Here is a 12,294-nt window from a genome sequence, read left to right on the forward strand (position 1 = left end):
TGCAAATGTCTGGATTTTTTTTATAAAAAAAACCAGTCTTATTTGATTCAAATGTGAAGAGATTGTTGTATGGGTACAAGGCCACAATTCTCCCCAAACATTCCGCAGCTTATATATATGTCAACATGGCAGTCCCAAGTGCAGTAATAACCTTCATAGGGCTTGCTGTAGCATATACTCCCATGCAATTGCCATAGTTGCGGTCCTTTTAAGATTTAATGAATTCTGTTAGTTTAAAATGTATGCTCATATATCATTCTGCATGTTTTCACAAAACAAACATTTAATACATTTTAATAACAATTAAAAGAAACTTGAGACCCTCAATTGTGTACTGAAACAAGATGCAATAAGTAAATAATAGTACAAAGTAGAGGGGACTCCCCATCAATTAAACACAGAAAGTGGTTTGAATATTTCAAGCGACAACAAAAGGAGAAAAAAACTTAGGATCTGGCATTAGATCGAAGGTTGAATCCTCGTCATCATCATTCGCATCATCAATAGCATTCCCATGAGCATCACCATCATCATCATCATCATCAATGTCGTCATCTAACATCGACCAAACGTCCACATTACCCACCTCTCATGAAGTAGTTCCGCGAATTTCATTCATATTTGGTATGTGCATCGGTTACCCTAAAAAAATGTGACTGTTCATAACCCAAAGCTTTCCTCTGTCTTTATGCAACTGCCTAAAAAGAATATATGTTGATAAGATGTGTATGTTCAGAACCTGGAGCAACCTGTTGTATACTAGTGTCGATAAATGAGTTGACATATTTTATTTCAACTCAGTATTCAAAACGAATTCTTTATTGTTTAAATTAGTACAATTATTGGGACATATCAATCAAACTTTCATGAAACTTTATTTAAACAAAATTGTGGTAACCATACCATAAACGCTCAAATGCGAAGGATAGTTATTAATTAAAGGTGATAATTAGGTTTATAAAAAGAGGCGCCTGATTGTACTAACGATACTATAAAAGCTTGAAAAAGCAAACCATAAAGTCAATTCCAAGTTGCAAAGTAGAGCCGTGAAATGGATAACCCCATCCCTGAATTGTGTTCGAATTTATGGTTTATGATCATTCAGAAGGTTGCTGCCAACTCTTGTGAAGAATTTCAAAAGATGACATTGGTATGCAAAGAGTTCAGCCAAATGGCATGACACAAACTAGTGTGAAAATGCATGTCGATGGACAAGTTCCCTGATTATGGCTGGAAACCAAGACCCACACTTCTGAAGTTTTTGGATCATTGTCTTATGGCTAACAATCTGGAGGCCTATTTTTGAGAAGGCATGTCATTGTATTTTGACAGTTCCTAAAATTCAAAGAATGAGGTAAGGGTTTCCTTCGGAGGAGAAGTTTTCTCAAATTTTCTTGGGAGACATTTCGTTCATTTCACAGTTAAGGAAATGGAGATTTGAAGGTTTTGTGAGGAATATGAAGGATTGAGATAGTGTGTATGAAGGATTAGAAATGCTAAAAACCTACATATTTCCTTTTCATATAATAAATACATATATGCAGTTAGCAAGCAAACACTCCTCTATAATGAGTAGACATGATTTTTTGCTCTATTCATCTAAAACTTGATGTGTAAACTCATTTATTGTATAGAAAATACAACCATATTAAGCAGAAAAAAGTGAAAAGTTTTGTGTTGTCACATAGGATGAGTTCAAATGTGGTATACAAATTAGGAGTAGACTTATACATAATAGGTATGATGTAATGAATAGACATATGATAAGAATAACCATTAATGGAATTAATTTTATTAGTTCCACGATAATTGATATATTGATATGATTTCTCAAATTTATGAGCTATAGTCTATTTTATAACATAACAAGTGTTTTAAGGATCCACAAAATTGAATATACACTTTGAACCTAGTCGGGTAATGCTTCTGAGCCGGTCGCTAACGTATGGATTCTTTTTTTTTTACTGCTTTGAATTACGCCAATTGAACCCATATTAAACCAACTATGGAAAGTAAAAGGGTTGCTGAACCAAAAGTTACTAGTCCGTCAAATCCCACGATTTCGTTGATGGGGATTTGTCATTAGGAATGGGACCCACCGACCCATGTTTTATTGGATGAACAGCTTCGTAATAACTAATGTTAATATTGTGTTGTATGTTAATACTATCTTCCATCAAGGTTACACATTTGCATCATCAAAGGTTCACAACCGTCTCTAAATTCAATATTGTGCTCCAATTTGTTTTTAAGTCCAATGATGTGAAAATAACTTACCAAAACTTAGTTGATTCAATGTTTGTGTAATAGCTTCCCAACAAAATGCAATTGCAGTATTAAAAAATGATTCTCCAACAAGTGCCCTTACAAATTAAAGTTAGAAAACAGTTAAACACTTCAAGCATCATGTTAAACATAGGCATGTCCGCGTAACCACTTTGTAGCAAGCCTTAGATAGAAGAAAGATATGTCTTCATCAATCATTCTGGTTAAGCTGACATTAGCACTCAGAAACTCGAAAATTTGAGGACATAAATCTCACAATCGCCACTGAGAATAGGAAACAACAATATCAATTTACAATTAACAAGTGTAATTACGAGATGAGATAACTCCAAGACTTAGGTGCAAAGTTACCGACGCGCCAAGTTGCTGTGGACCATAATGTTCCAAAAGAACTTGCCATGGATCCTTTTTAAGACCCTTCTCAACATATTGGGCTTCTTCCAACAATTGTGGAATCATTTTTGCGAAAGGTTGTAGTGCCTTATTGAAGTGAGGATCTTTAGTTTGATCAAGCTTTAAGTCGTATACAATAATTCTGCAACTAGAAAGATCAATCATTGCAGCCATCCAATGCTTTTGCCTTATGTTAAATGGTAAGAAAACATTCTTCACAAAATGCCATATCTCTATATGTGCTTACCCTATCATCCAGCCAACCTTACTTGGTAAGGACTTTGATAAAATCATGATGAACATCCAGACACGCATCAGTTCCTAAAATATTCACATGTGTATTGTAATGGTCAAGCAACATCATATAAGAACAAGTTTCAGTATTCATGAACTTAGTTTTACTATGTTTTCCACATACTTCACTAATATTCAACTAGGGTTTAAGTAAAATTGCACTGCTCCAATAACATAAAACATAAGTATTAACATCAACATTGCTATTAGCAGACAACTTACTTTTCTTATTTTCTCAATTTCTAGAAGAATGCTGGCACTTGCATAAGAGCATAATGAGGAACTCGTTACTCGTCTCATAAGGTCACTAAGCCCAACAGTGACATCCTCGATATCTGGAATCTCTAATCCAAGTTCATTACATGGTGTAAGCCTTCACACAATTTGTTCCATAGTCCTTGCCCTCTTCGTCGCACAACCACAGGTCACCCTCTGACCCATTTTTCTCTTGGAGACAAAGTCGACAACACACTCATCATCAGTACCCTCAGATGTTCCATCACCATCCACTAAGACAATAATTTTTATTTACTTCTCAAGCAAGTTAAGTAGGGCATGACTCACAACACTAAGATCATCCCATCTTGTTTCAAGTGCTCTATGTTCTAACTTTTATTTCATTCTTCACCTCCTCAACATCCTCTATCTCTTTATCTTCCTTCTCCTTATGCTCGCCATTACCCACATTCTCGATCTTGTCATCATCTCCTTGTTTCTCCTCTTCATCATTGCTCACAGTCTCTTTCTTCTCATCCTTTGCATGTTCCTCATGATTGGCCTCCTTATCTTCCTCATCCTCTTTCTCTGCCTTGTTCTTCTTCCTCATCCCTCTCGAAATGTACATCTCCAGATTCACCAATCTCATCTCTAGGTCGCAGTTCTCTCTTTGCAATTGTTGCACCTCATTGCGATGTGCACGATGCAATTGTGACACTTCATGTCAATGCTGACCATGCAACCATGACACCTCAGCCCTCAAACGTGAATCTCATCCACACTTGGTTGTAGCAGACGCAATGCAATAGGCTGTCAAAAATAAAGATTCCACATGGTATTATGAGGGTTTCACATAAATTCAATAAGACACTATTAAGCCATTAGAGAATGATCTAAGAGTTGAATTTAAGATGTGTATTCATGAAACAAAATACAAAAATACTCATGAGTGATGCAATGATACCTGTTTACTTGGGAAGGTAGAGGTGTTCAACTTTCTAAATTCGGGCACTCCTTTGCTTTTCGAATGGGAAATTTGCGACCAATATGTGGTGCCTCTCCAATACTCTTACAATATTTCAGTGACAATTCCAATTGGGAAATTAATTCGTACGCCCAAATTTACACCATTAATATACTACAAGTCTATATAAGCCTTTAATAAAGTTTACAAACAATAATTGTCAACTAATGGAAAGCCTTTATTAATGGAAAGCATAACTCAGCCTTCTTATCTTGCATCTCGGTTTGTTGATTCGTTTACCCTTCTCCTCACAGCCCTTCTTCTTGGCCTTTTTCTCTCATTCATGTCTCCCTTGCCAGATCTAAGCATGGTATCTTTCTGTCCCAAAAAAGAATGTTTTGGATTTACTTGCAGAAATTGGAATGTTAGATTGTAAACCAATTGATACCCCTAGTGAATAGATCATAAGTTGGGGTTATATCCTGATCAAGTCCCTACTGATAAGGAGCGTTATCAATGACTTGTGGGGAAATTGATTTATTTAGCTCATACACGTCCTGATATAGCATATGTAGTGAGTATAGTGAGTCAGTTTATGCATTTTCCTAGTGAAGATCATATGGGTGTTGTGATGTGTATTTTGAGGTATCTGAAAGTAACTCATGGGAAGGGGTTAATGTTTTCTAAGCATGGTCATACGAATGTGGAATGATATACAGATACTGATTGGGCTGGTTCAGTCATTGATACACGTTCTACGTCTAGGTATTTTACATTTGTTGATGGTAATATGGTTACTTGGAAAGATAGTGTCTCGGTCTAGTGCCGAGGCCGAGTATTGTGGGATGGCTCAAGGTGTGTGCAAGTTATTGTGGTTGAGGAGATTGTTGGGAGATCTTGGGTTTGAGCCACATAAACATATGGATTTATATTGTGATAATAAAGCTGCAATTGCGATTGCTCATAACCTTGTGCAACATGATCGTACAAAGCATGTGGAGGTTGATCAACATTTTATTAAAGAAAAGTTGAATGATGAGATGATTTCTTTTCCGCTCATAAGTTTTGAGTACCAGTTAGCAGATGTTCTTACGAAAACTGTTTCTACCAGTGTCTTTCTCAACTCGCTTGACCAGTTGGGCATGCGTGACATCTTTATCCTAACTTGAGGGGGAGTGTTGACAGATCCTAGTTTGATTAGGAGATTTATTTCCTGTTCTATTAGGATTTTATTTCTTTCTCTTATGTACAAATCTTGTGTAATTAAGATTTTATTTCTTTCCCTTTTGGATAATGAAAATATATCAGAAAATATTTTACCCTATATTGTTTGACTTTTTTCTAAAATTTATTTACGTCTATTTAGTATATATTGTTTTCTTAAAATTTATTTATATCTATTTAGTATATACTTAATAGTATTTTCTATCGAATTGAATTCTATACGATTATCTTTGCGATTATCATATTTTCATACAAACTGATCTTCTAATCCAATCCAATTCAATCCAATTTGTACATTGGATTGAATTGGATTGGATCTTGACATCCGAACACATTGAATCGGATTGTAAAATCTCAAATCCAATAAAAGATTGATTGAATTGGATTGATAAAAATTCATTGGTTTCAAACCAACGTACACCCCTAGTAATGTTTGTTGAGTAAAAGGTGGGTGGGGCTGTCCTCGGCAGCTGTAGCAATATTCCCTTAATTTCAAATCCGGACAATTCAATTTAATCCTACGGCTAATAATACAGGTGTGCAACTAAGGACCATATATGACCACATAATAGAAAAAGACTACAAAAAAATGGTCCCACATGCGTAAATCAAGCAGTTGTGTCCCCCGTGCCGTGAGTTGGAGCCCTCCAACTTACCCAAACAAAGAAAGAAAAAAAAACATCAATGAGATTTGCACCAGATGCGATGGGGATGACTGAGACTTGAACAACAAACTCCGGGTTGTCATCTTTGGGCCCATTACTACCGTAAGCGGGAAGTCTACTCAAAAGTTTTTGTTTTTTTTTTTCGGTCAAGCTACTCAAAAGTTTGGGCACCACACAATTCCTATCTTTTCTAAATACGTTTCCAACTTTTTAGATATTATTCAACCTTAGTTTGTAGATAAATTGATTCTAATAAGTTATCAGCTACTAACCGTATTTACCGTCGGAATAATCTGAGTCAGTTAATTTTAGAGTTTGTTTAGCATCACTCTTTTTTTATTGTCAAAATTAGAAAAGAATAGGGAGATTTCTCAAACACACATTGCCATACGAGTTCAAATATGAAATCACTAATCTATAAATCCAAGGGCGGAACTACAGCCACGACTACTGTGAGTTGTAGCCCAGTAGGTTTTGAAGACAAAAAATAAACCTATATCTATATGCTCCAGTTTGCTTGGTTTAATTATTTTTCGCTTCCTTACACAAGTAGATCATATCTATAAACGTGTAAGCAACAGATTAGATTGTTTACTTCTTTCCACAAGACTTTTTTTCTTCTTTCTTTTTTCTGTTTTTCTGCTAGACCTCCAGAAGAGGGAACTATTCGTATGCGCGTGGGATCAAGTTTATATATATATATATATATATATATCTAACGTTGGATTAATCTAAAATGCATATGCCTAACCAGTATTAATTTGACAAAAAGTCTAAAGTGATCCACTTTTCTCAACAAAAAAAAAAAGTGATCAAACAACAATTTCGACCAAAAATCAATAGAAGATAAAAATAAAGTAAATAAAATAAACCTGATCACTTATCAATTCGTGCGTCTGCAAATATTGATAGACCTGATGACTTATCAGTCAAATAATTTTGATACCCTGATCGACTTCTCTCCATTTTTTTTTACCACTTTGCCAGCCCACTGTTTTTGCTTTTTTATTTCAAAATCAGATTCAGAATGCACAACATAAAAAAGTACGTCTCCTACATGGCTTTATTGAATATATGCATCAGGTGGAGTCTAATAAATTGTAGTAATAAGAACTGGCAATCAGTTTGCCAGAATATAATAATAATTGAGACCATGGTATGAATGTGAAATCTATGGACTGCGAATTCCAATGACTAGGATTCCTTTTGTGCGTTGAATAGATTCAACATACATACATGCAACTATTTGGTTAAAAAAATATCTATAACTTTTTGTCTTTGGTATTGAGGTTAGGAATATCTATGAAGACATTCAATTTCCTAAAATGAATGGGGAAATAAGATCGGGGTGAAAATAACAGTAATTTTGAAGAAGAGAAGTAGAGCCTATAGTAGGGAAAGAGGGGTAGGGTTGAGACGGGAAGGGTTGATGTTTTTTTTTTTAATTTTTTTGAGTTGTAGGGACATATTTTACTTTTTTATTTTTTTCTTGAATTAATAATTAAAGGATATTTGTTAAAATAATGGTGAATGGAAAAATAAAATTGTGTTTTTTAAAATTTACATAGTTGTTGAGGAAATAAGATAGAAGATGAAAATACCAGCACTCGTTTGGTTTTTATAGTTCACTTTCCAATTCATTTTTTTTTTTATATAAAGTTTGGAAACGTTCTAGCTAGGCTACATAAATCATGATGGTCCGCCCCTTCACCACATCAAAAGTTGTGGCAACCATTAAACGTGAAATTTCCTCGTCCCCGCACCTTTCACTGGTTGATTTAGAACGCAACGCAACATATGAACACATAAAAACATACAAAAGGAATCTCACAATAGTTACTTCAACTCCGACTCACGCTCTCTCTCTCTCTCTCTCTCTCTCTCTCTCTCACTCTGTCGTTCAAATTTCCGGCGACCCATCGCCGGGACAATCGCGCAGATGAACGGCTCGTACCCGAACCCGTTCTTGGAGGAGACGGCGTTTTACAACCGCATTGTGCTCGGCAGCCTCGTGCCCAATAGCCTGTGGGCCCCACTCCCCCACTTCTTCCAGACATGGCTGCGCAACTACCTCGGCGGAACCTTGCTCTACATCGTCTCCGGCGTCTTGTGGTGCTTCTACATATACTACTTGAAACGCAGCGTTTATATCCCAAAAGGTACATACACAAACACATCTGCATATATGTTTTCTGATTTTTTTCTCTCTTCATTCTTCAGTGGCATTGACTTTTTTATTTTATAAACATAATAAAAAGATTGTTTTGTGGTGATTTGGTTGTTGGGATGGGATTTATGAGTCTGGATTTTGATGGGTTGTGTTTGGTTATTGATTCTGAATCTCTCTCTCTCTCTCTCTCTCTCTCTCTCGGGTTTAAGGGAAATTTTATGAACACCAGAAAACAGAGTTGCAGACCAACACATTGTTTTGTCTTCCATTATTTATTTATTTATTTATTTTGGTGAATTAGCTAGTCTGGACTGATGGGAGTGGTCTATGTCATTTGTTAAAACTTTATTTTGTTCTTCTTGTTATGCTCTATTTTATTTTCAGTTTTTCATTTTCATTTCTGATTTTGGAAGTTTATATTTTGTGAGAGTTGGGTTATGTTTCCTTTATATTTAGTGAATTTGCAGATTGGTTTTGCTTGCTTCAGAACTTTTGAATCTGCTTGGGTTTTCTACGAATTAGGTGGAATAATTTGATTCACAGTGAAATTAGGTGCAATATTTAGTTCAACTTGTTTCTAATGTACAACGACGGATCTGTATATTAGCTTTTTAGTTGATCTTGATTGATGAGAACAATTTGAGTTACTGCGTTTTTTTGACGTGCTTAAAAGTTTGATATGAAATGGGTTTTGTTTGTTTTCTTTCTTGACCTTTTTCTTTTTAATTTTCAAGCTCTGTTTCATTTATGGCTTGTGTAATTTAAAAAAAAAACGGAGTTTTGCTACTTAATATAAAGCATGAGATGAATATATTATTTTATTTTTTGTGTTCCTTCACTGTTGAACATGTGTTTATTATCCCTTGTAAATGCTCAGTGTGGACAATATTTATCTGAATGAACCTTGTCATGTTTCAGTCTACCATTCTGCAGAATTCTTGGTTTGCCCACATGGTTATATGCGCGTCAGGAGTTGTAATTTTTTTTTTTCTCAAAATTTTTGTTTGGATTGAAAACTGTTCTGAGACGAGAAAAGAAGGAAAAAGAAAATAATATCGACATACATTCACCTGATACACTACAAGGTTATTGATCCTCTGCTATTTTGTTTATTGACTATAGGATTTCTTCTGTATTTACAACCATTTTGTTGGTTTTTGTGTAATCCCAAGTACAAACTGATCCTACACTACATGCTTTAAAGTAGCTAGTACCCTGAAACTGTTTTTTGTTAGTCAAATTTACGGGCAGGAATAACTTTAGAACATCAAAATCCATACTTTTAAGGACTCTTGAAGAGTGAGTATGAATGCTTATTTGTATGACTGAAAGTTGGGGACTCTTCATGACACTTGAAACTTGGAATTCTGCTTTCTTCAATGTTGAAAAACCAGGGAAAAAAATGTCTTCCCACTTAGTACAGATTGACATTTCACTCCCTCATTGCAGATGCCATTCCCTCTAATAAAGCCATGCTTTTGCAAATATATGTTGCCATGAAGGCCATGCCTTGGTACAGTGCTCTTCCAACCATTTCTGAGTACATGGTTGAAAATGGCTGGGCAAGGTGCTTCTCAAGAATAAGTGATGTCAGTTGGCTTGCATACCTGATGTATATAGCAATTTATCTTATATTTGTGGAGTTCGGAATTTATTGGATGCATAGAGAGTTACATGACATAAAACCTCTGTATAAATATCTTCATGCTACCCACCACATCTACAACAAGCAGAATACCCTCTCTCCATTTGCTGGTAAGCTGTCAAACTACCCAACTTTCATGCTTTATGCCAATTTTAATATTATCTCATCTGTAACTGAAAAAAATTATATTTATCTCATCTATCTAAATTGGATGCAAGCATGTGCACATATATTTTAGTAATTTCTGATTTATTACCTGATTTTATTATTTGTGTTACTACATATGTAAAAATGTTTGGTGGACTTCATGAGGTTGCATGTTTCTCTTATGCTCTTTCCTGAACTCTTTCTTTTCTTTCTCTCTCTCTCTCTCTCTCTCTCTCTCTCTCTCTCCTTCCGTGTGTATCTCATGCTGGAGAACCATATACAATGTTATTATCATCTTGTTTAATTTTTTCTATCCTGCCAATTGAGTTCTCTCTTCTGCCCCAATTTAAGCATGTGCCGGATTTCTCTTTAAAAGACTTTTAATCCATAGATGAATTCTAGACATTTCACACTTTATAATCCCTTCTTGTTTATTCTGTATGTAAATTCCGTTAATATTCTTAAAGTTACTGTTATTAATTAATAACTGTTAAGTGCAAGAGGCCACTTTTGGAGTGCAAATAAAATTCCATTAATGTTCCTGTTTTTCATTTTTTTTTCTTCATATTTTAAGATGTTTGTTCTCTCGCAAAGCGATTTTGGCTGTAGAGCTCTGCAGCTCTCAGTTGCTTTCAGGAAATTAACTGTGCAATTCTCAGTTGCTTTCTGGAACAGGAAGAAGCATGAACTACATGAAATGTGTGTACACTTTAAATTGTTCTTTCTTCTAAAGCTACCATGTTTAAAATTTATTGATACAAATACCATTCCCACAATGTTATGGCCTTTCAGCTTTATCAGGCAAAACTGAACAGTTTATGATATCTAGTTTTCATATTTGTAGAGTTGGGTGAATTGTGCATTTACATCCACTCTTTCTGGTAGCTTAACAAGCTAATGATGTACCATCTTTCATTTCCTCTGCAAACTTCTCTCTCTCTCTCTCTCTCTCTCTCTCTCTCTCTCTCTCTAGGATTAACAAAACTTGAATATGCTCAAGTTCTCCCCCAGTCACTGATTGACCAATAGTTCAACCTTATTCTCACCAATTAGAGTTTGGTATGGCATAGGCTTCTGATATTATGCTTTTGCTACTAAGGCCATTCCAACATCAAGTTGTAGAAAACAATCTATGCATTGACAATGAAATGGACTTGGATTTGATAGTACTCAGGTAATAATATTCCATGTATGGTTTGTATTTATGAAAGCGATTTACAAAGTCTATTCTAAGTGGGGGATTATGGGATAGAGTTCGTTTTTTATGGTGCTTTGTTTATCTGTTCTGCATTCTGCTTGGGATCATTTAAGATTGTTTTTTATGTTTATAGAATCTACGTGGTTTTGGATTTTATGTACTCCAGTGGACAGCTTGTCCATTACTTGTCTTTTGGTCCATTCTGCATGTACTCAAGGCTTTTGATGAACATGGCTGTTATCGTAATATGGATTAGTCTATCATGCACTATGTAGTGGTTCACTTTTCTTGATCACCCAAAAGCTAAAGAAGGAAAGAAAATTTGCTGGTTTTCACTTTGTAAAATCAAATATGTTCAACTTATCTTTATTTCCTTCAGGTTCGAATACTTGATTTCTTTTGAACCTCCACCTTTCTATCAGGCATCGAAATTTGTTTCCTACTTTTGTGCTACTGACTATTTTGGATGTGTTATTTTCAGGTTTGGCTTTTCACCCACTTGATGGGATACTGCAGGCAGTTCCACATGTTATAGCTCTGTTTGTTGTGCCAATGCATTTCACAACCCACATAGCGCTCCTATTTATGGAGGCCATATGGACAGCAAACATTCACGATTGCATCCATTCCAAAATATGGCCTGTCATGGGTGCTGGCTACCACACCATACATCATACAACTTACCGCCATAATTATGGCCATTATACAATATGGATGGATTGGATGTTTGGAACGCTTCGTGATCCTATTGACGACGAATTAAAGGTCTTATGATGAACTCACTGCGTCAGTTACCTTTATGCAGCTTTGATTTTTCATTGAATTTCTATGCTGGTTGGATTTCTTTTCATGTATGTGGTCTTTGCTTGTACATAGAAGCTGGCAAAGAAGATGTTTTCATCATTAAGAGGGGCTTTATCTCCTTCATATCTATTCAGTTGGTCCTAAATCCCATAGCCCATGTTGTCACTGAAAAAAACTGCAGTTGTGAACTTTTGGGGCGTGTTTTGAATGAATTAGGAGTTCTCTTAATTGGAGATATTTTGTTTTCTGACTGGAATTAGAGATGTGCTGTGGAAGTTTTTCTGTTAA

At 35.4% G+C, this 12,294-nt stretch overlaps 1 protein-coding gene across 1 annotated transcript; it reads left to right on the forward strand.

The window, feature by feature from the left end:
• The first annotated feature begins 7,738 nt into the window (after positions 1 to 7,738).
• On the forward strand, positions 7,739 to 12,253 carry LOC110763174 (delta(7)-sterol-C5(6)-desaturase). The gene is made up of 3 exons (XM_021965937.2): positions 7,739 to 8,201; positions 9,662 to 9,967; positions 11,684 to 12,253. Exons 1-3 carry the CDS (start codon positions 7,982 to 7,984, stop codon positions 11,974 to 11,976), a joined length of 819 nt encoding a protein of 272 aa, XP_021821629.2. The 5' UTR covers positions 7,739 to 7,981; the 3' UTR covers positions 11,977 to 12,253.
• The last annotated feature ends 41 nt before the right edge of the window (positions 12,254 to 12,294 follow it).

The sequence above is a fragment of the Prunus avium genome, chromosome 3 (assembly GCF_965620075.1).
Source record: "Prunus avium chromosome 3, drPruAviu1.hap1.1, whole genome shotgun sequence".
NCBI lineage: Eukaryota > Viridiplantae > Streptophyta > Magnoliopsida > Rosales > Rosaceae > Prunus > Prunus avium.